The sequence below is a fragment of the Pipistrellus kuhlii genome, unplaced genomic scaffold, assembly GCF_014108245.1.
Source record: "Pipistrellus kuhlii isolate mPipKuh1 unplaced genomic scaffold, mPipKuh1.p scaffold_m20_p_62, whole genome shotgun sequence".
NCBI classification, from domain to species: domain Eukaryota; kingdom Metazoa; phylum Chordata; class Mammalia; order Chiroptera; family Vespertilionidae; genus Pipistrellus; species Pipistrellus kuhlii.
The window spans coordinates 1,742,572-1,761,902 of NW_023425565.1; the positions used below are offsets into that span (position 1 = coordinate 1,742,572).

A 19,331-nucleotide genomic window follows, 5' to 3' on the forward strand; every position below is an offset into this window, starting at 1 on the left:
TCTGATCTCAGCGCGTTTCAGGAAGGGACACTCAGCAAGTTAGAGACTACTTCAGGCCATGGCCCGGTAATGAGTTCTGCGGTGGCGGTGTGTGTGTGTGTGTGTGTGTGTGTGGAAGTGGGGGTGGCTGTGATGCTCACATGTCCCTCCAGGGGCTCCAGCAGGTGGATGGACCTGTCACAGCCAGGGTGAGAAAAGGTCTCAGGGACCACGTGTGCCCCACGCCTGGCATTCTGTCCTGGTCACCCTGGCAGGATCAGTCCCAGGTGCCCCAGGGACTAAGTATCACCTGACATTAGGGGCCCCCAGACCCCGAGGAAATGAGGACACTGACCATGAAAAGAGATGAGAGACGGAGGCTCAGGGAGGGGCAGCCAGGACCCTGAACTAAAGCCGGGTATGTAGTGTCCCAGCCTCACCCCTCCACCCAAACACCTGGAAGTTGTCCGGAGGGGCAAGGCCTGCAGATCCTCCCAGCGCCACACTGCGCACACAGCCCGCTCCACCACAGCGCTGGCATGAGGGTCCAGGGCCACCACTCCCGACTCATCCTGGATGCCATCCACAGACTGCCTGTGGCAAACTCGCAGCCCAATCCCAACAGCACAACACTGCTTCCCTTGCAGCAGCCACTGATCTGTGTAAGCAGATCACAGCCAGGAGAGTGATGTCAGGCCCTAACCAGTCCAGGCCTGCTTCCTCTCTGAGCCTCACTGCCATCTGGATTCTGAAAACAGGAAGGCTCCGCAGACCTCAGCCGGCATGGTGAGGCCTGCTACAGTGGGGTGAGACCCGTGCCCAGAGAGCACGGGGGAAGGCGCGTGCCGGCTGGAACAGCCATAAATCTGACAGCGGTTCCTGCAGAGCCGTCCAGAAGCCAGTGAAGAGGACCAGGATGGGGTAGAGGTGGGGCTGGCATCTCTGGTGGAGTCCAGCTCTAGCACCAAAGAAGGACCAGACCCGGAAAGATGTGCTCCTGGATGGCAGGGGCACCTGAAATGACAGCAGAGGCATCTGAAACGCATACGGGGACGCTGGTCATACTTTTGGAGGGACTGAGCAGCCAGCCCCGACCCGTGGGACAAGCAGCCTGTGAACGCCGAGCAGGGCTGAATCCCAGGTCTGACCAGTGGCTGCCTGCCTCCAGGGTCAAATGCAAAGGCAGTGAGTTAAGCAGCTTGCTAGTGGTGTCCCAGGAAGAACTTCAACCCTGACTGAGCGGAGCCCAATGGAAGTCCTGTGGACTGCCTTCCAGACACACACGGAGGAGAGAAGCCTCACGCATGTCCTGCTGAGAATCTGACCAACTATTCTAGTGATTTTTCTTTCCTTCTTTTTTTTAAATCCTCACCTGAGAATATGTTTTTATTGACTTTTTTAGAGAGGAAGGGGAAGAGAAAGAGAAACATCAACAGTTGCCCCTGATGTGCACGCCCTGACCAGGAGTCAAACCCACAACTTAGGTTTGTGCAGTGACCAGGAATCGAACCCGCAACCTTTTGGTGTATGGGATGATGCTCCAACCAACTTAGCCACACAGCCAGGGCATGATTTTTCTCTTTAACCATTTGCATTCTATTACTTTTTCTCAAGACGAGGAAAAAAATTTTAAAAAGGAACCATCATCAATTGATGGTGACCAGAACCAATCCAATGGTGACCAGGACCATCGGGTGTGCAGTCACACAATAAAAATCACAGGGCTGAAGAGAAAGACTCACCAGTGACAGAAAAAAGACAGAAACCCAATAAAACTAGCAACACATGCCAAAATCGGTTTGGCTCAATGGATAGAGCGTCGGCCTGCGGACTGAAAGATCCCGGGTTCGATTCCGGTCAAGGGCATGTTCCTTGGTTGAGGGCACATCCTCAGTAGGGGGTATGCAAGAGGCAGCTGATGGATGATTCTCTCTCAATGATGTTTCTAACTCTCTCTCCCTCTTTCTTCCTCTCTGTAAAAAAAATCAATAAAATATATTAAAAAAACAAAAACAAAAACAACTAGCAACACACAATCAAGAGCAGGGAGATGGCAAAAGGACAATCGCATGGATCAAGGGGGCAGAAAACGGAGGCAGGGGCCAGGAGCAGACCCACATAGTTGCTTACAAAGGAGCAAAAGCAATTTCGTTGAGAAAGTATACGGCAGTCTCTGCAATAAATGGTACTAGACATACACATGCAAAAAAAAACCCCAATCTGGACACAGATCTTAAACCTTTCACAAAAACTACTTGGAATGAACCACAGACCTAAATGTGAAATATAAAACTATGTCTAAATAAAATCACAGGAAAAAACCTATGTGATCTTGGGTTTGGTGATGAAAATCGAAGCATGATTTGCCAAATGGTATTAAATTAAAAACTACTCTGTGAACAACAGTTAAAAGAATGAAAAGACAAGCCAAGAATTAATTGCCAAGTAAAACTTATGCCCTAACAAACATGTGCACTGGATGCTTACAGCAATTTTCTTAATAATGCCCCAAACTGGAGGCCACCAAGATGCCCGGTCTAAATGGATAAACAAACTATGGTACATCTAGACCAGGGCTGGGGGACCTCCAGCCGCGAAGTCATTTGGTCTGGCCCTGCCAAGGCATTAGGGGAGGGTAAGTTAATGAAATGTTTGACCAAATACAGCAGGCTAAATTTTAAGTTGGTAATTTTATATGACCAGAATATATTATAAATATCCAAATGGCTATTGACAGAAAAAAGGGCCTCCAGTCCTGATCAAGACAATGAAATATTATTCTGTGATTTAAAAAAAAAAAAGGCTATCAAATCACATAACAACACAGATGAATCATAAACACATATTGTTAAGTGAAAGAAGCAGTCTGAGAAGGCTAAGTACTGGATGATCCATGATGTGATATTCTGGAAAAGGCAAAACTATGGAGACAGTAAACGATCAGCAGCCGTCAGGGGTTTGCGGACGGAGGGTGTTGCATAGGTGACGCATAGACTTTCTTCTATGATTGATTGATTTCAGAGAGGAAGGGAGAAGGAGAGAAAGATAGAAACATCAATGATGAGAGGGATTCCTCAATCGGCTGCCTCCTGCACACCTTCTACTGGGGGGTCAAGGGTTCAAGCCCACAACTCAGGCATGTGCCCTTGACCAGAAATGAACTTGGGACCCTTCAGTCCACAGGCTAACACTCTATCCACTGAGCCAGTGGTCGGCAAACTCATTGGTCAACAGAGCCAAATATCAACAGTACAACGATTGAAATTTCTTTTGAGAGCCACATTTTTTAAACTTAAACTTCTTCTAACGCCACTTCTTCCAAATAGACTCGCCCAGGCCGTGGTATTTTGTGGAAAAGCCACACTCAAGGGGCCAAAGAGCGCATGTGGCTCACCAGCCGCAGTTTGCCGACCACGGCACTGAGCCAAACCAGCCAGTGCAGAAGATTTTTTTTAAAGTAACAAAACAATTCTGTGAGATATTTAATGGTAGACAAATGACACTGCATCTGTCAAAACCCAGATGGTGTTATAGCCCGGAGAGCAGATGCAACATTCTTAAGTCACCTGGGAGGTCAGTGGTCCCCGGATGAAATGCTGAATGTGGTCAACAGCCTCCCTGTGTTCCAGATGGATAGAGCCCCTTTGCTGGAGGGCCCGGGCGCCGAGTGCTGCCTAAGTAACTCACTGGGGAAAAAGCAGTGTGTCAGACCAAAGCAAAGGGACTGCACATACGACTAGAGTCTAGTTGGTAAACTGTTCCCCAAGGGGTGCAGCCAGCAGCTGGGAAGCACTGTGAGGTGTGCGGGAAGAGAATGACTGCATCACTACGGCAGGGGAGACTCAGGTCGGCTGCATACACACAGATGCAGGCGGCCGCACCTAGAGGTGTTTATAGGCGTGTGTGCAGAGCACACGTCTACCCCAGGCTGTCAACCCCAGGCGAGGGGCTGGGAAGCAGGGACACTCGGGCTACTTGGAGCTGACCCGGACGGGCAGGGGTGTAAAGAAGGCGCTGAGCACCATGGAGTGCTGGGAAGAAGGAGGTGCTGAGGAAGGCAGGGAGAGAGGGAGGGGACTCACCACAGGCATCGCAAAGGGCACAGGCGCCAAATGGAAGCGCTTCCCGGGACCAGGTCAGGAACAAGAATTTAACAAACACAAACACCACGAGTCCACGTGGTGTACTGGAGGGTGAATGAAGGAGGAGGCGGAGCTCCCACACAGCAAAGCTCCACAGAGTGTTCGAGGGCACAGTGCGAACGCTGCCACCGCCTCAGCCAGCGTCCAGCCACCCTCGCCGGAAGCACGGACCCTAATCGGATGGGGGAGCTGGCACTGCCCCTCTGTGGTCTTCCTCCCCTAACCCATAACCCTGTTCCAATTGCAAGGAAAACATCAGACAAATCCTAAATGAGGGCATTCAGCACAATACCTGACCAGCACTCCTCAAAACTGTCTAAGTCACCAAAAGCAACAAAAGTCTGAGAAATTTTCACAACCAAGAACCAGAGGAGATATGACAACTGTTATGTGGGATCCTGGAGTAGGAAAAGAACAGCAGGAAAAACTAAGAATATCTAAACAAATCTGAACTCTGGTTAAGAAAGACGCATGGACGCTGGCTAACCACGCTCATGTAGGATGCTGGTGGCAGGAGGACCTCTAATAGCTTCACAATGGCTCTGCGAGCCTAAAAGTTTACTAAAGTAGCTTAATTTTAAAAATTACCTGAAAAAGGCACACAGCCAAAACCAGTTTGGCTCAGTGGATAGACCATCGGCCTGCGGACTGAAGGGTCCCAGGTTCGATTCCGGTCAAGGGCATGTACCTTGGTTGCGGGCACATCCCCAGTGGGGGTGTGCAAGAGGCAGCTGATCGATGATTCTCTCTCATTGATGTTTCTAACTCTATTCCTCTCTCTTCCTCTCTGTAAAAAAATAAATAAAACGTATATTTAAAAAAAAAAGGCAGCACAGTATAACATTGTTAGAGAATTCAAACAGACACAAATGCTGCCACACACACAGCTCTTTATCCTGACAGCGCAGTGAGGCCGATGCCAGGCATCTCTGGGGGGAAGGGGCCTCCGAGATGGGATGGGAAGTGGCAGCAGATCTGGGGGGAGGGCCACTGGGTCAGGTTCTATGCTCATCTGGAGTTCTAGGGACAAAATCACACATAAGCAAACGCTAAAATCTCATTGTGCTCACATTGTTCCCTCAAATATCATCTACTCTGAAATAAATAGGCACTTCTCTTTTTTAAATCCTCACCTGAGGATATTTTCCATTGATTTTCAGAGAGAGTTGGAGAGGGTAAGACAGAGACATCGATGTGAGAGAGAGACACTGATTTGCTGGCTCCTGCACAAGCCCCACCAGACCGGGGCCCAAGCTGGAGATGAGCCGTAACTGAGATCCACGCCCTTGACCGGAATCGAACCCAGGACCCTTCAGTCCACAGGCTGATGCCTATCCACTGGGCAACTGGCTAGGACACAACTGGCACTTTGTAAACAAGTGTTACAGCATAAGTGATGCTTCACAGAAGATAGAAATCAACCCCCCACAATACCATTTCTCCCTCAGAACTCTGGGCAGGATGATGGCCACAACAGGTGCTGGTGAGATGCAGACTGGCTCTGAGGCCGCTCAGGAGCTTGCCCTCCCAGAAAGGGGGGACACTCGCAACCCCAGCATCTGCACAGGCGACATGGTGACTGATGGCAGGTGAGGCTTGGATTCAGGACTGTAGACAGTTTTCCTGGCACACCCCCTACCAGGGGGCAGTGACCCTCTGCCCACTCAGGTCACATTTTACAGCTCTCAGGGTATCACTCCAGCTGGTGGAACAATTTGGACTCTGCAGCAAGTGCAGGATAGGGTGTGAGGGGCAAAGAGGGAGGAGAGAGCCGAGCCAGTCCCAGGCAGCAAACCACAGGAGTCTGCAGAATGAGGTCCCGGCTCCCCTACGCCATCATTTGAGAGGGAAGCTGGTCCACTCTCAGGGCTTCAGGGATGCACTGGCCAAAACCGAGGCCCAGGGAGGGGACCACTCAGGGTCACATCAAGCATTGCTAGCACACAGCATGGCTGTCACCCTCACTCTTTGGGCCCCTGCATCCCCTCCTGGTTCAGAGAGAGCTGGCAGCGCTCAGCATCACAGTCAGAACACACTCAATGGGTGACCCAGAGCCCGGGCAGGCACAAGCAGGTGCCATGAAGGCTGCTGTCATGACCAGATGGGGGACAACAACCCAGCAACCCAAGAGCCAGGCCACATATCAACTGAAGGCATCATTCTGGCCCATTTTTCAAAGAAGAGAAAATTAAGAAAAGACAGAGTGTGTCAGTCCTGATGGAGCTAGGAGAGCAGCTCTAGGCTTCCAACAGGAGGCAGGAAGGCGACTTCCAGACGGGCTGAGGTTCTGTCCATAAAGCACCAAGGCCTTCTGCGTGGAGTAGACCCTGCTGCAACTGCAAAGCTGCCTTCATGAACCAAAAATGGGGAATGCAAACAATGACCGGATCGGACACAGCACTAAGGAATCACTGTTAATTCTGTTAGGTGCGAAAATTCACCTACGGTTATCCTATCCTATATAGTAAAAAGGTAATGTGCAAATTGATCCTAACAGTGGAACGACTGGTCGTTATGATGCGCAATGACCACCAGGGGACAGACCTTCAATGCAGGAGCTGCCCCCTGGTGGCCAGTGCACTCCCATGGGGGGGAGGGGGGCTCCACTCAGCTACAAGCGGGGCTGATGGCTGCAGACACAGTGCCTCCTCAGCAGCGCTAACAATGTCCAACTGTGGCTTAGGCTGGCCCAAGCCACAGTCAGACACCCCCCAAGGGTTCCCAGGTTGCTAGAGGGATGTTGGACTGCCAGCTTAGGCCTGATTCCTTTGGGAAGCGGGCCTAAGCTGGCAGGTGGACATCCCCCAGGGGGTCATAGACTGCGGGTGCAGGCTGAGCTGAAGGGGACACCCTCCCCTCCCCCGGAGAGTGCACAAATTTTCATGCACTGGGCCTCTAGTGTTTTATAAAAAAGAGTTACTTTCTCAGCACAGCACACCAACATACTTACAGAGAAAGTGAAGCAAAGAGAAGGCTGCCAGGAGCAGGCAGAGAGGCACATTCCCTCTGCTCTGGTTACACTTACAACTTCCCCTAAAGAAGGTGGAACCATTATTGCAGAAAACTGTCTTTAAAAAAGCAAACCTGTGATACAAACCACGCAATCACTTCACATGATCCAACAGACTCGAAGTGCATACCTTCCAAACTATGGAAACTCCTGTCTTTATCCACTTGAATGAAACCTGTTTTTCTGCAACTCAGAGAGTAATACCCAACTCTGTGTCTTTTTAAAAACAACTATTACAAATGCCCAGTCTACATCCCAAGGCAGAGCCCAGCGGACTGGCAGGGTTTAATGCCCAGGACAGCAGCTGGACAGCAGCACAGGGCCTGGGAGGACCTCATGTGTCAGAGCCTGCAGAGTCCGGGCCAGCCCCTGCCACGGGCCCTCTTCCCTTCACAGTCTAAGAAGAAACCCAATCTTTCTTTACCCCCAATATGTGTAGTGTCCTGATATGGCGAAGGTCTAAGGGGTGACTGCCCCAAACTGATGAGGGGAAGTGACCTCCTTCACTGGAAATGACGGGGTTCGGAGGGTTGTGCAGCAGGAGCCCAGCTGGTCTGGCCGTGGCTCTTCCCAGTCAGCTGCTCAGGCCCAGGGAGCCTCAGCCACTCACCCCCATCACTCCCCCACAGGCTCAGGTGTACCAACCCATGCAGTGACCTGCACTCTTGCGACCTATCCTGGCTCCAGTGGGCAACGCTGCTTATCGAGAGCCACACAGCTGAGGGCCCAGCAGGATCGAACCCTCCTGGAGCCAGTTGAAAACAGCCCATGCAGCACAGCAGTACCTCCTCCCCTCCCAGGCAAAAGCCACCTTTAGGCCTGGGTTCCTGGTCCCTGCCTGGCGACCCTGCTGCCTACCTGTAGGAAAGCAGCTGTCAGTGTGCCAGTCTTGAGTCCAAGGCCACACCTTGGGATGTTGAGAGGCACAGCTGCTCCCGCCAGGACAGCAGATGGCAGCAGCCCCGGTACTTTTACAAGGGAGGGAGCCCATACCCTCTGCTTGTGGGCCAGCAGGGAGTGTCCAGCAGTAAGCCACAGTGAACCCTGGAGTCACAGCCTTTGGACACCTGTAGCTGCCTCTCCTGGCTGTGGACCAGCAGGCCACATCAGCACCTCAGGGTTCCTCAGCCCCCCAAGTCATGCCTCTCACGCAACAGCAGAACGCACCACACCCAGCTCCAACTCCAGCTCCAGCTCCAGCTGCAGCTCCAAAAGGGCCTGGCCCCTCCCCGCTCCCAGCCCCAAAGACTCTGCTGAGTTCTAGGCCTCTCAGAGGGCGGAGAATCCTCCAGGCTTCAGCACAAGCAGCGCTCTTCCTGCCCTGTAGCAGACACTGAGGAGGCCGGGCCCACGCCGAGGCCTCCAATCGCCCTGCCTCCTCCGCAGGTGCCTGCCCTTTCCAGACAGGATGCTGGGGCATAGCCTTGAGCAAACATGCCTTCTCTGCACCTGCCTCAGTTTCCCCATCTGTACAATGGCTATAAGAAGGTGGTAATCCAAGGGCCGGTATGGGACTGCAGGAGTCAGTGGGGCCTGGGGAGGCTACAACAGGAGCAGCTCAGCTGCAGGGTGAGACCAAGTGGCAGCACTCCCCCACCCCGTCTGTGACTTCTGCAAACACAAGGCTGGGGAATTGGTGCCAAGGACCCCTTCCCACGTTGTTTGAGCTGCTGAGCCTTCCTGAGTCGCTCCCACCCATTCTACCTCAGTCTCCACGTCCTCTGCGAGGAGATGATAAGAGGGAGGGAAGGGAGCTGCTCTCATCAGCTCTGCCCCAACCCTCCCGGCTGCTGAGCCTGCAGGACAGGAGGGATGACAGATGAGTGTTGGGAGCTGGGCTCAGGCAAGTCCAGAGGGGGTGGCAGAGGGGTTACAAGCATCGGCAGTGAGGGCAGTACAGGCTGGGCCACCTGGAGGCCCCGGGCAGCAGGCTTGGGCTGCCCCTGGGAGATGCAGTGGGGACGCTACAGATCACACCAAGCCAAGGAGCAGAGCTGGTGGCTGTGGGAACAGCAGGGAGGGGATCCAGGCCGGAGAGGTGGAGGGAAGGAGCTGAGGCCACTAACCAGCAAGTGTAAGCACTTCCTGTGTGCCAGGCAGGCACTATGCCCAGCCCATGAAACACCAGAGCTCACCAACTGCACCCACTGCTTCCCCAAGATGTATGTACACCACACAGTCAAGATCCTGAGAGATGGCAGGGCTGACACTGCATCAGGAACCTGCTCCTGGCCTGAGGGATGCCATCACCCCCCCCCCCCCCCCGCCCCCAACCTGTGAGGACCACCTACTTCTGGCACTTACCTAACCCTACCAGACAGGACCTCCCACCCAACACGCCTGCACCAGTAAAGCTGCTTGCACCCTGCCAGACAGCTTCCCTCCCTCAAACATGGTATTACCTACAAATGCTGCACAAGAGTACAGGCAATTGTTTGCATTTGTTAGTAACTGAATCCACTTTAGTCCAATAGTTTTAAAAGAATTCAGATAGTTCACTTCTCTACAGGAGAAAAAAAAATGGAGCCAACAAATTCAGGGTGGGGCCAATATAGGTTTACAGCTGTTCACATGAAAAATAATACAATAACTAAAAATAATACAAGATTAATGGTTTCACGTACTCACAACTGTAAACCTACTTTTGCCCCACTCTGTATTATCTACTTAAATCTTGATTTTTAAAGTAAGAGCCAGTGTTTCCAAATATGAAATGGACACAAAATAAACAGGTTGACAAGAGCCTGTACTGGTACAGGTATGAGTGAACTGGTGCAAGCTTTCTGGCAACACCTACTGAACGGATTCATCTTCCTCTAGCTTCTGCCAGAACTTCCCACCTACAACGGGGAAAACTGAATTCAGGACAGAGGGCAACATGTCCAGGGCCATGTGGTCAGTGTATGCAAAAGGCAGGTGACAGCAAGCTAAGCAAGCAGGCACCTGAAGGACACTGTGGAGACGGACGCACTTCCTCCTGATTTCCCTGGGGCCCACCTCCCAGACACACCCACTAAATGGAGCCAAGATGCTTGCATGGGCCACAATGTCTGTCCACCTGGAAAAGGGCTAACGAATGAAAGGCCCCTGAGTGGAAGGCAGTTCCCTCTGCAATCATGGGTCCAGTCCTCTCTTACAGGGTCACAAAGGCAAGCTTGTGAGCACAAGAGGGGGACTGTGAGTGCTGTGGGGGGTGAGCCCCATCCAGGGAGGCCCTGGGTGGCTCCCATCCCCCGCACACACACCAAATGGAACCCTTGTTGGAGGGGCCACATATTACTCCTCTTGCAGATCCAGTGCCAGCCAAGCCTGGCTCAAAGGAGGCTCAATGCTGCCGACAGATGTCAGGACCTGGGGTTAGTGACTGCCACCTGCCTTCCCACCGCCCATGTCAGCTGTTTACTGATGCTAACGCCAAGCACCTCTCTGCCAGGCACGGATTCCTTTATTCTCTCCTCCCACCTTCAAAAGAGGACTCTACTGGACTCCCAGTGAGGCAGGGAGGCTCTGACCAGTCCAGGCACCCTTCCCAGGCCACCAGGTGTGTTGGTGCCAGGAGGTGAGAGGTGGGGGAAGCAGATAGCATGGTGGATCCCAAGATCAAGGGCCAAGAGCCCACCAGGACAAGGGGAAAGTCAGGTGGGGAAGGGGCACCCTGTCAGGGAAATTGACACCATGCCTCGCCTTTTCAAATATAAGCCCTCCTAACAAGCCTTGTGGGTGGGCCATGCTGCAGAGGAGGAAGTCAAGGCCCCTGTCCACACCTGGGTTCCAGCCAGAAGGCCTCCTCCTCACTCCCGCACAGGGCTGGGAGAAGCTGGCGTTCAAGTCACTGAGAATACGTCCCGGAAGGCTGCCGAGGACCTGACCTCCTCATCCCGGAGTGAAAACCCGACACACACCCAGAGCGGCCGTCCCATCTGCAGGGGAGAGCCGGGAGGGCGCCAAGACAGGAAGTGGGCGGAAGCAGCTCGCTTCCCAGGGCAGTAATGGGGGAATGGTCGGAGCTGACTCCGGAGACAGGCCTCCAGACGCAGGCCGGGCGATCTGCCCCAGCCCTGTCCTGGCCACTAGACCGCTGAAGGCGCTGCGCCGCCCGGGGAAGTGTCCGCCGGAGGTGATGCAGGACCAGGCGGGCTTTCCTCGGCGTTCAGCCCACGCCCACGCCCTCTCCCAGCCCGGGAGCCAGTGCGGCAGGAACCCAGCCGTCGTCCGCGAGGCCTGCCCCCCGAGCAGGCAGGCTGGCGACGCGGCCCACCCAGCGCGGCCCGCAGCGGCAGGCCGGCCGCGCGCACCCGGCGCCCGGGGCTGCCGTCGCCGGCGAGGGGTCGGCTTGGGGGGGGGCGGGCGGGAGCCGGGCCGCGACGCCGAGGGCGTGGCGGCGGCCGCCCGCGCCTCACCTCCTTGAGCTGCTCCATCTCGCCGCGGATGGCCTCGTAATCCACCTCGAGCTCCTCGAACTGCAGCTTGAGCTGGTGTTTCTCCTCGAGCACCGCCAGCCCGTACTCGGCCGCCTGGATCTTCTCGCGCGTGGTCTCGGCCAGCTCGTGCGACAGCCGCTTCACCTCGGCGCGCAGCCACTCAGGCTGCGCCTCCATCACCAGCCGCGCGTACTCCTCCTCCTCAGACGGCGCCGACATGGTGGCCGCGGACCGGCTCACGTTGCTTCCACCGGCTCACACCCGGCTCCCGTCCGCTTGGCCACCGCCCAGCCCGACGGCGCCCGGGCCGCCGCACAGCCGCAGTGCGCTCCCCCGCGCGGGGCGCTGTGGGTGCCGTAGTCCCGCCCGCGCGACCGCGGAGCCCGTGCGGTCGCGAGCCCGCCGCCTCGGCCCTGGATTGGCCGCGCCGCCGCCGCCCGGGGTATTCTGGGTGCCGTAGTCCCGCCCGCGCACCGACTACAAGGACCGTCATGCCCGCGCCTGCCCGCCCCGGCCGTGATTGGCCCGCGAGGCCGCCATCGTAGAGCCGGAAGTATGCTGTTTTCCTGCCCGCGCCCTGGGCCCGCGCCTCAGTCCCCTCCATCTGCGGACCTAGTCGTCGAGGCTGCGGTACGTGCGCGCCCGGACGTGCCCTCGCTGAGCTTGGGACGCCGGGAGGTGCGCACGTCCTGGCCGCGCAGCCTGCCTGAGTCGCGGCTGGTGTCCCTTCGTGATCACCACCTGCGGGGAGACCTGCAGACACCCTCCTCGGAGGACTAACCTTAGTTTTCATTGCTGAGTCTGGTTCAGACTAACGAGTCCACGCTGCTTCTTCACTATTGCCACCATTCCTTCTCCACCAATGGCTTTATGTTCTAGAGAAGAGGTTTCATTCGTTAGCATCATATTCTTACTAGCGGCCTGGTGCACTGGGAGGAGTCTCTCAGCCTGGATTGCAAGAGGGCGCAGGCCCGGCCGGCCGGCCGGCCGAGGGACCCCACCAGTGCATGATCTGGGCAGGGAGGACTGAGGAGGGCTCCAGGGCAAGTCCAGCCCATCTCACTCAGTCCCGATGGACAGCAAGCTAACCTACCTGTCAAGCGTCTATCCCCTGGTGGTCAGTGCACTCCATGGCTAGCAGCCTTAGCATACCATTAGCATATTATGCTTTGATTGAACTGGCAACTAGACACTTAGCATATTAGGCTTTTATTATAGAGGAGGATTTTACTCAGTTTTTTTCTGTTACTCTCATTTCCTTTGATGCTCAACTGACAGGTGGGGCTCCTAGCTGCCTCTCATGTTCTTTCAATACATAATATTTGAGCATTTTCTTACTTTCTAGCACAAATTGTTCCAGAATTTTGTATTCTGTCCCAAACTGGAATCTGCTATTTCTCCAAGGAGTTCTGATTCATTTTAATGGTTTAATGCAGGGGTCTTCAAACTTCTCTCATTATGAGAATCACCTGGTGGAGGTGTTAAAACACAGATTCCTGATAGCACTTCTTATAGTTGGGATCCGGGAATCTGTTTTAACAACTCCACCAGGTGATTCTCATAATGAGAGAAGTTTGAAGACCCCTGGTTTAATGTTTCATTTGTTTGAGAAGAATGTCATAATTGTGAAATTTTTAAAAAATTAAGGCATTCAACCACAGTAAAAGCAGGATGCCCAAGGGGCCTCATTTCCCTAGGGCCACACTGGTTTTAGCTCTGAGAATCCCAAGTATGGGAAACCCTCAGGCCAGGGCACACCTTTCAGCCTAAGGGAAAGATCCCAGGGAGAAGAAGGGAGATGGAATGAACCTTGTTTGAGGGACTGTAGCATAGATCACACAGCCTCAGGATGGCCAAACTCAGAATCCCCACCCCACTTCTCACCTTCAAGTAGAGCTAGCCTGAGGAGGGGAGGGGGTGGCATTGACCACTGAGCTTTGAAGTTGGATAGGCTGCCGGTAGAAGGGGGACAGGTAGGGACTTCCAGGTACTGGGTAGAGGACCTCTCATGGCTACTATGGGCTTCCTACAGGAGGGACATCAAGGCTAGAGCCATAAGGGAGATGTGCGAGTGTTGGGGTAGGGGCATCAGGGAAGTATGTCTTGAGGAGGTGAGACCTGTGTGGAGGCCCAAAGTGTGCTCAGGAGGTGGCTGCCAGGCTACCACAATAGGGGATTGGCAAGAATGAGAAGCAGGGCCATCCCTTGTTGAGTTTCAACTCCCCAACGTGCATAGGTATCTGACCTGCATCATCTCATTGAGTCCTCACAACACCCCAAGAGGTGGGAAGTACGCTATTTTCTTTGAGAAATGAGGAAATAGGCTCGGCAAAATGCTCAGTATGATCCCCAACTTCGAAAACTTCTCATCCGATTTCTCAGTCTGACAGCTAAGGACAGAGCCAGCCTCAGCCTTCTGCCATCCTGACTGCCCTTTGTGGCTTAGCCCCATTGCCTAAGAGGGGGCCCCAGGAGAACAGAGGCAGCCTTGGCATAGTGGGATGCCAGGGTACACGGCCTTGTCCCCTCAAGAATCACTGGGTGACCTCTCGCCTGGGAACACAGGGATAGGACATCCTCCCAGGAATCCTCCCTTCCTTTGTGAGGGAAGCTCCCATCCCCACTCCTCCCAGCCTGGGTGAAGGGACAAGAGCTCATGTGCGGTGACTAGGCTGGCCTTGCTGCTCCTTCCTTCCTATTCCCTCCACTTCCCTGCAGGAAGTGGCCTCTGGATCCGTCTCCAGCACCGCCAACGTTTAATGGAAGCGGCTACTGAATTTTTCCTGGGCACACAGAATGGAGGGAGGAGGGAAGAGGGTGTAGGAACAAAGAACTGTGCATCTGGGCCAGCCCCATGTGGGAATCCCCAGGGCACCTACCTCAGCTAGACGGGCAGGTGGAGGCAACAAGAAAAGGCCTCAGCAAGCCAAAACCGGTGTGGCTCAGTGGATAGAGCATTGGCCTGCAGATTGAAGGGTCTCAGGTTCGGTTCTGATCAAGGGCATGCACCTTGGTTGCAGGCACATCCCCAGTGGGGGTTGTGCAGGAGGCAGCTGATTGATGTTTCTAACTGTCTACCCTCCCTTCATAAAGGCCTCAGCACAACCTTTTTTTTTTTCTTTCTTTCTTTCTTTGATTTTTTACAGAGAGGAATAGAGAGCTAGAAACATTGATGAGAGAGTAACATCGACCAGCTGCCTCTTGCACACCTCCTACTGGGGATGTGCCCGCAACCAATGTACATGTCCTTGACCAGAATCAAACCTGGGACATTTCAGTCTGCAGAAATGTCCACTGAACCAAACATAATTCAGCACAACTTTTTTTTAATGGTCCAATGGGAGACAGCAAGACCTGGGTGACGTATGAAGAAACAGATGACCCCATAGTACTCAGCCAATGAGGAACTGGAGAAGGGACCAAGTAAATAGGCTGTGCTCACTGCCCCAGGTGTGCCTGTATAATGGGACGGATAACTACTCTTAAGAACGTATTAAAAGTCTCATGTTCACCATACTTCTGTCTCTGAATCTATTACTTAAATTTGGACAGGTGAGAATTTCTCACAATTTGGGGGCTCACTCAGGATTTTTATGCCCATATAGAGAGGCGCCATGGATGAAGGGGAGACAAATCCCAGCCAATTTTGAATGGCCCTTTGCCTGAGCCCCATCTCTTCACGGAAGACATAGAATAGGCCTGAGGCTGGTCCACCCCTTCCCCCCAAAGATGTCAAAACCAACATAGGGGACAACAAACATAAAAAACGGGCATGATTCCCTGTAACTTAGAAACTAACATTGGAGAGAAACCAAGATGGCGGCATAGGTAAACCCTTAACTGCAGCCTCACACAACAATTTCAAAAAATACAACTAAAATGCAAAATGGACAGTATCCAAAACTACAGGAAAGTTGACTGACTGGAAATTCTACAAGGAAAGAGAAAACCAGAAGGAAAATCAGAGGAGCTGTAAAAGCCTAAGGTATGGAGACACAGTGCACGCGTGGGGAGAGGACTGAGCCGGAGAGGAGGGGCGGCTGAGTGACTGGCTGGCATTCCCTAGTGGGAAGGAGATAAAAACTCCGGACTGTACTGAAACCCAGTTATGACTGCACTGAACCCCAGTTCTGGACAAGACCCTGGGGACCCAGGCTCATACAGAGGGAATCTGGGCTGTAAGATGGAAACTCAGGGGAGCAGTGAAAGGCAGAGTCCCGGAGGCGCACACATTGCACACAGAGGAAGGACTGTTAACTGTGCAGCTGGATTGCCCTAGCGGGAAGGAGACAAAAGCTCTGGACTGCACTGAACCCACTTCCAACTGCACTGAACCTCAGTTCCGGGCTCATTGGGGGAGAGACTAGACTGTCTGGTAGCGGGCGAAACTCGAGGGCAACTTTCTCTCAGAGGTGCTTGCAGCGAGTACCGAAGGGCACTGAGGAACACTGAGACTCAGGAACCTCATAGGACAGGGCTGACGGGAAGCCAAGGCTGAAGGCTCCACCCTGAAACTCTGCCCCATCCAAGCTGACACAGAGGCTTTTGCAATTTTCCAAGTCTAGTCGAATAAGGCTGTTTCCCCGCATAGACACAGCTGATCCTCACAGCCAATTGGCCTGGAGGTCAGTTCCTCCCAGTGATACCAACAATCAAGACTTAACTACAACAAGGCTGTACACACAGTCCACAAAGGGGTGCACCAAGAGTGTCCACCTCAGGTACTGGGAGACCAACTCACTGAACCATATAGGACACCTTAGCACACAAAGCCACCCTACCAACTCAGGGAAGCTGTGAAAATGCAGAGACAAGAAAACAGATCACAAACGAAAGAAAAGGAGGACAACAGCGATTGGATATAGAGTTCAAAACTACAGTTATAAGGTGTTTTTTTTTTTTTAAAGAATTTCCTAGAAAAGGCCTATAAAATAAATGAAACCTATGATGATATGAAAAGGGATCAACTAGAAATAAAAAGGGATCAACTAGAAATAAAGAATATATTGTCTGAAATAAAAAATATTATACAGAGTCCTAAAAACAGGATGGAAGATTGCAGGAATCAAGTCAAAGATTTGGAACATAAAGAGCCACAAGACACTCCTCCACAGAAGCAAGAAGACAAGAGAACTCAGAAAGTTGAAGATAATGTAAGAAGCCTCTGGGACAATTTCAAGCAAACCAACACCAGAATTATGGGGTTCCCAGAAGAAGAGAGGGAGCAAGATATCAAAATCATATTGGAAGAAATAGTGACAGAAAACTTCCCCCACCTGGTGAAAGAATTAGACTTACAAGTCCAGGAAGCACACAAAACCCCAAACAAAAGGAATCCAAAGTGGACCACACCAAGACACATCATAATTAAAATTCCAAGAGCAAAAGACAAAGAGAGAATATTAAAAGCAGCAAGAGAAAAGCAGGTAGTTACCTATAAAGGAGCACCCATATGATTGTGAGCTGATTTCTTTACAGAAACCATGTAGGCCAGATGGGAATGGCAAGAAATATTCAAGGTGATAAATAGCAAGAACCTACAGCCAAAAATACTCTACCCAGCAAAGCTATCACTCAGAATCGAAGGCCAGATAAAGAGCTTCACTAATAAAAAAAAGCTAAAGGAGTTCATCACCGCCAAAACATAATTATATGCATTGCTGAAGGGGGTTCTTTAGGAAGAGGAAGAAAATAAAGATAAAAAATTATGAACAATAAATATGTAACTATCAACAAGTGAATCTAAAACCCAAGGGAATTTAAAAATCTGATGAATAATATTAACTGGTGAATATAATAGAATCAGAGGTATGGAAGGGGAGTGAACTGATGATTCTCAGGGAAAAGGGGAGTGGGGGGTGCGGGAAGAGACTGAACATAAACTGTGCTCCTATGGATGAGGACAATGGGGTTGGGGAAAGGGCAGAGGATGGGGTGGGAACCTGGTGGAGGGGAGCAATGGAGGGGAGGTGAAATGAGGAACTTTTGTAATAATATGAACAATAAAGATTTATTAAAAATAAATAAAAAAATAAAATAAAAAGCCAGCATACATATGACAAACAAGCAAACCTCATGCGTGAGCCGAGGTAAGAAAATGGACTATCATGCACTGCCTCGGGAGTTGGATATTCTTGGGTATATGTGACTAAGAAGTGTCTTGGACACAAAGGAAGTGCAGAGTTCTGATCTGCAGTTCCATTCTCCAGCAAGGAAAACGACCAGATACAGATGAAGCAGATCCCCGGGAGTGCAAGAAATCTCAAGCAGGGGGGTTGAGCACAGAGCAAGAAACCTCCATGGGGGTTGAGCACATAGAATAGTCATAAGGGATTTGCTGAAACAAAAACTCTAGGCCTAGGAAGACATTCCCCCGATAGTCCATTGGGAGAATGTTGAGATTCTGGGGGGCTGTCCCCAAAATCAGGGACAGGAGACATTGCTCTGCCTCAGTGATTTTTTATGCAGGGCATTCTGTGATGTCTGTGACTGGACAGACAAGGAACATGATGTGAAGCTTTTGTCTGTGGGTTGTGCACACCTGTAAATATTGTATATGAGTGTTTCTGTCGATGTTTGTGTCTCTTTGTTTTTTTGTTTAACTTATTTAAAGATAGGGCATGTCCCGCTTTGGGGCCCAGCTGTTTGAGGATGGCCTGAACACGTGGCAAAGTTTGCAGGACTTCCTAGCAGATGCCAAGAATTCTTATTCTTGGGGACCCTTCCTGCTCTCCCTCTCAAGGCATTAGCCACCAGAAACTCTTAGCTAGTGAGAGTTCTCGTCTACCTGTCTGATGTAACTTGGTTCCTGATGACTTAGTATGCTGTTAAATGACACAGGGCAGTAATCCAGGAATCGGGAAACTAAGATGGATAAACAGCATTTGGAGCCATCTAGTAAATCCTATCTTCCTTAAATCAAGGACACTTAAGGACGGATGATTTGCATTTTGCCAGAGGGTAAGTGGCTTGTGACAGCCTACTCAGAGAAGATGGATGGCAAAAATTCAATTAGTGTCATTGCTGGTCACAGATGAAGTTAAAGAATAAACCTCATTTTGGTTAGTCCTTTTCTAGTCTGTTAAAAAGGAAAAGGTCTTTCCTGTTTTTTGCCCAGGAAGCTGGAGTATTGTGTTTTTCAGGAAGGACAAAATTGCATGTCATTTGCATTATAATCAAATCCATAACTGTCATTCTAGAGACAGTCACTGTTTTGTTATGATGCATTTGAGAAAAGAAAAGTTACATCTTCTGAAGGATCCATGGAAAAGACTCTGACATTTTCAGATCATCCCCTTTGACCTGGATGAAAATTATTAGAACTTTTAGGGTATCTAGATTTACAGAAGTACTAGCAAGGAAAATCAGGAGAAACAAATTGATGATTCTCATTTGCTTGTTGTTTTGTTTTTCAGACATAAGGAAACTTTGCTTTCTTTTTCCCCCATTTTTTTAAGGTATTATATGTGTACATATCTTACCAATCCGCCCCCCCCCCACACACACTCCCATACATGCCCTTCCTCCCCAGAGTTTTGTGTCCATTGGTTATACTTATATGCATGCATACAAGTCCTTCAGTTGATCTCTTATCTCCCCCATATCTCCCTACCTTCCCCACTGTGATTTGACAGTCTGTTTGTTGCTTTACTGTCTCTGTATCTATCTTTTTGTTCAATAGTTTATAATATTCCTTATTATCCATAAATGAGTGAGATCATGTGGTATTTTTCTTTCATTACCTGGCTTATTTCACTCAGCATAATATTTTCCAATTCC

General features: G+C 51.4%; 1 protein-coding gene across 5 annotated transcripts in view; it reads right to left on the minus strand.

The window, feature by feature from the left end:
• Positions 1-11,921, minus strand: part of BICD2 (BICD cargo adaptor 2) — a 58,961-nt gene extending 47,040 nt beyond the window's left edge. Inside the window, exon 1 of one of the 5 annotated variants that reach the window (XM_036420123.2) lies at positions 11,532-11,916. In XM_036420123.2, coding sequence (XP_036276016.1) covers positions 11,532-11,771 — 240 coding nt within the window. In that variant the 5' untranslated portion in view covers positions 11,772-11,916. Of the gene's footprint in view, positions 1-11,531 lie in introns of all 5 variants that reach the window. The other 4 variants (XM_036420124.2, XM_036420125.2, XM_036420121.2 and 1 more) reach the window with 4 other exon arrangements.
• Positions 11,922-19,331: the final 7,410 nt, after the last annotated feature.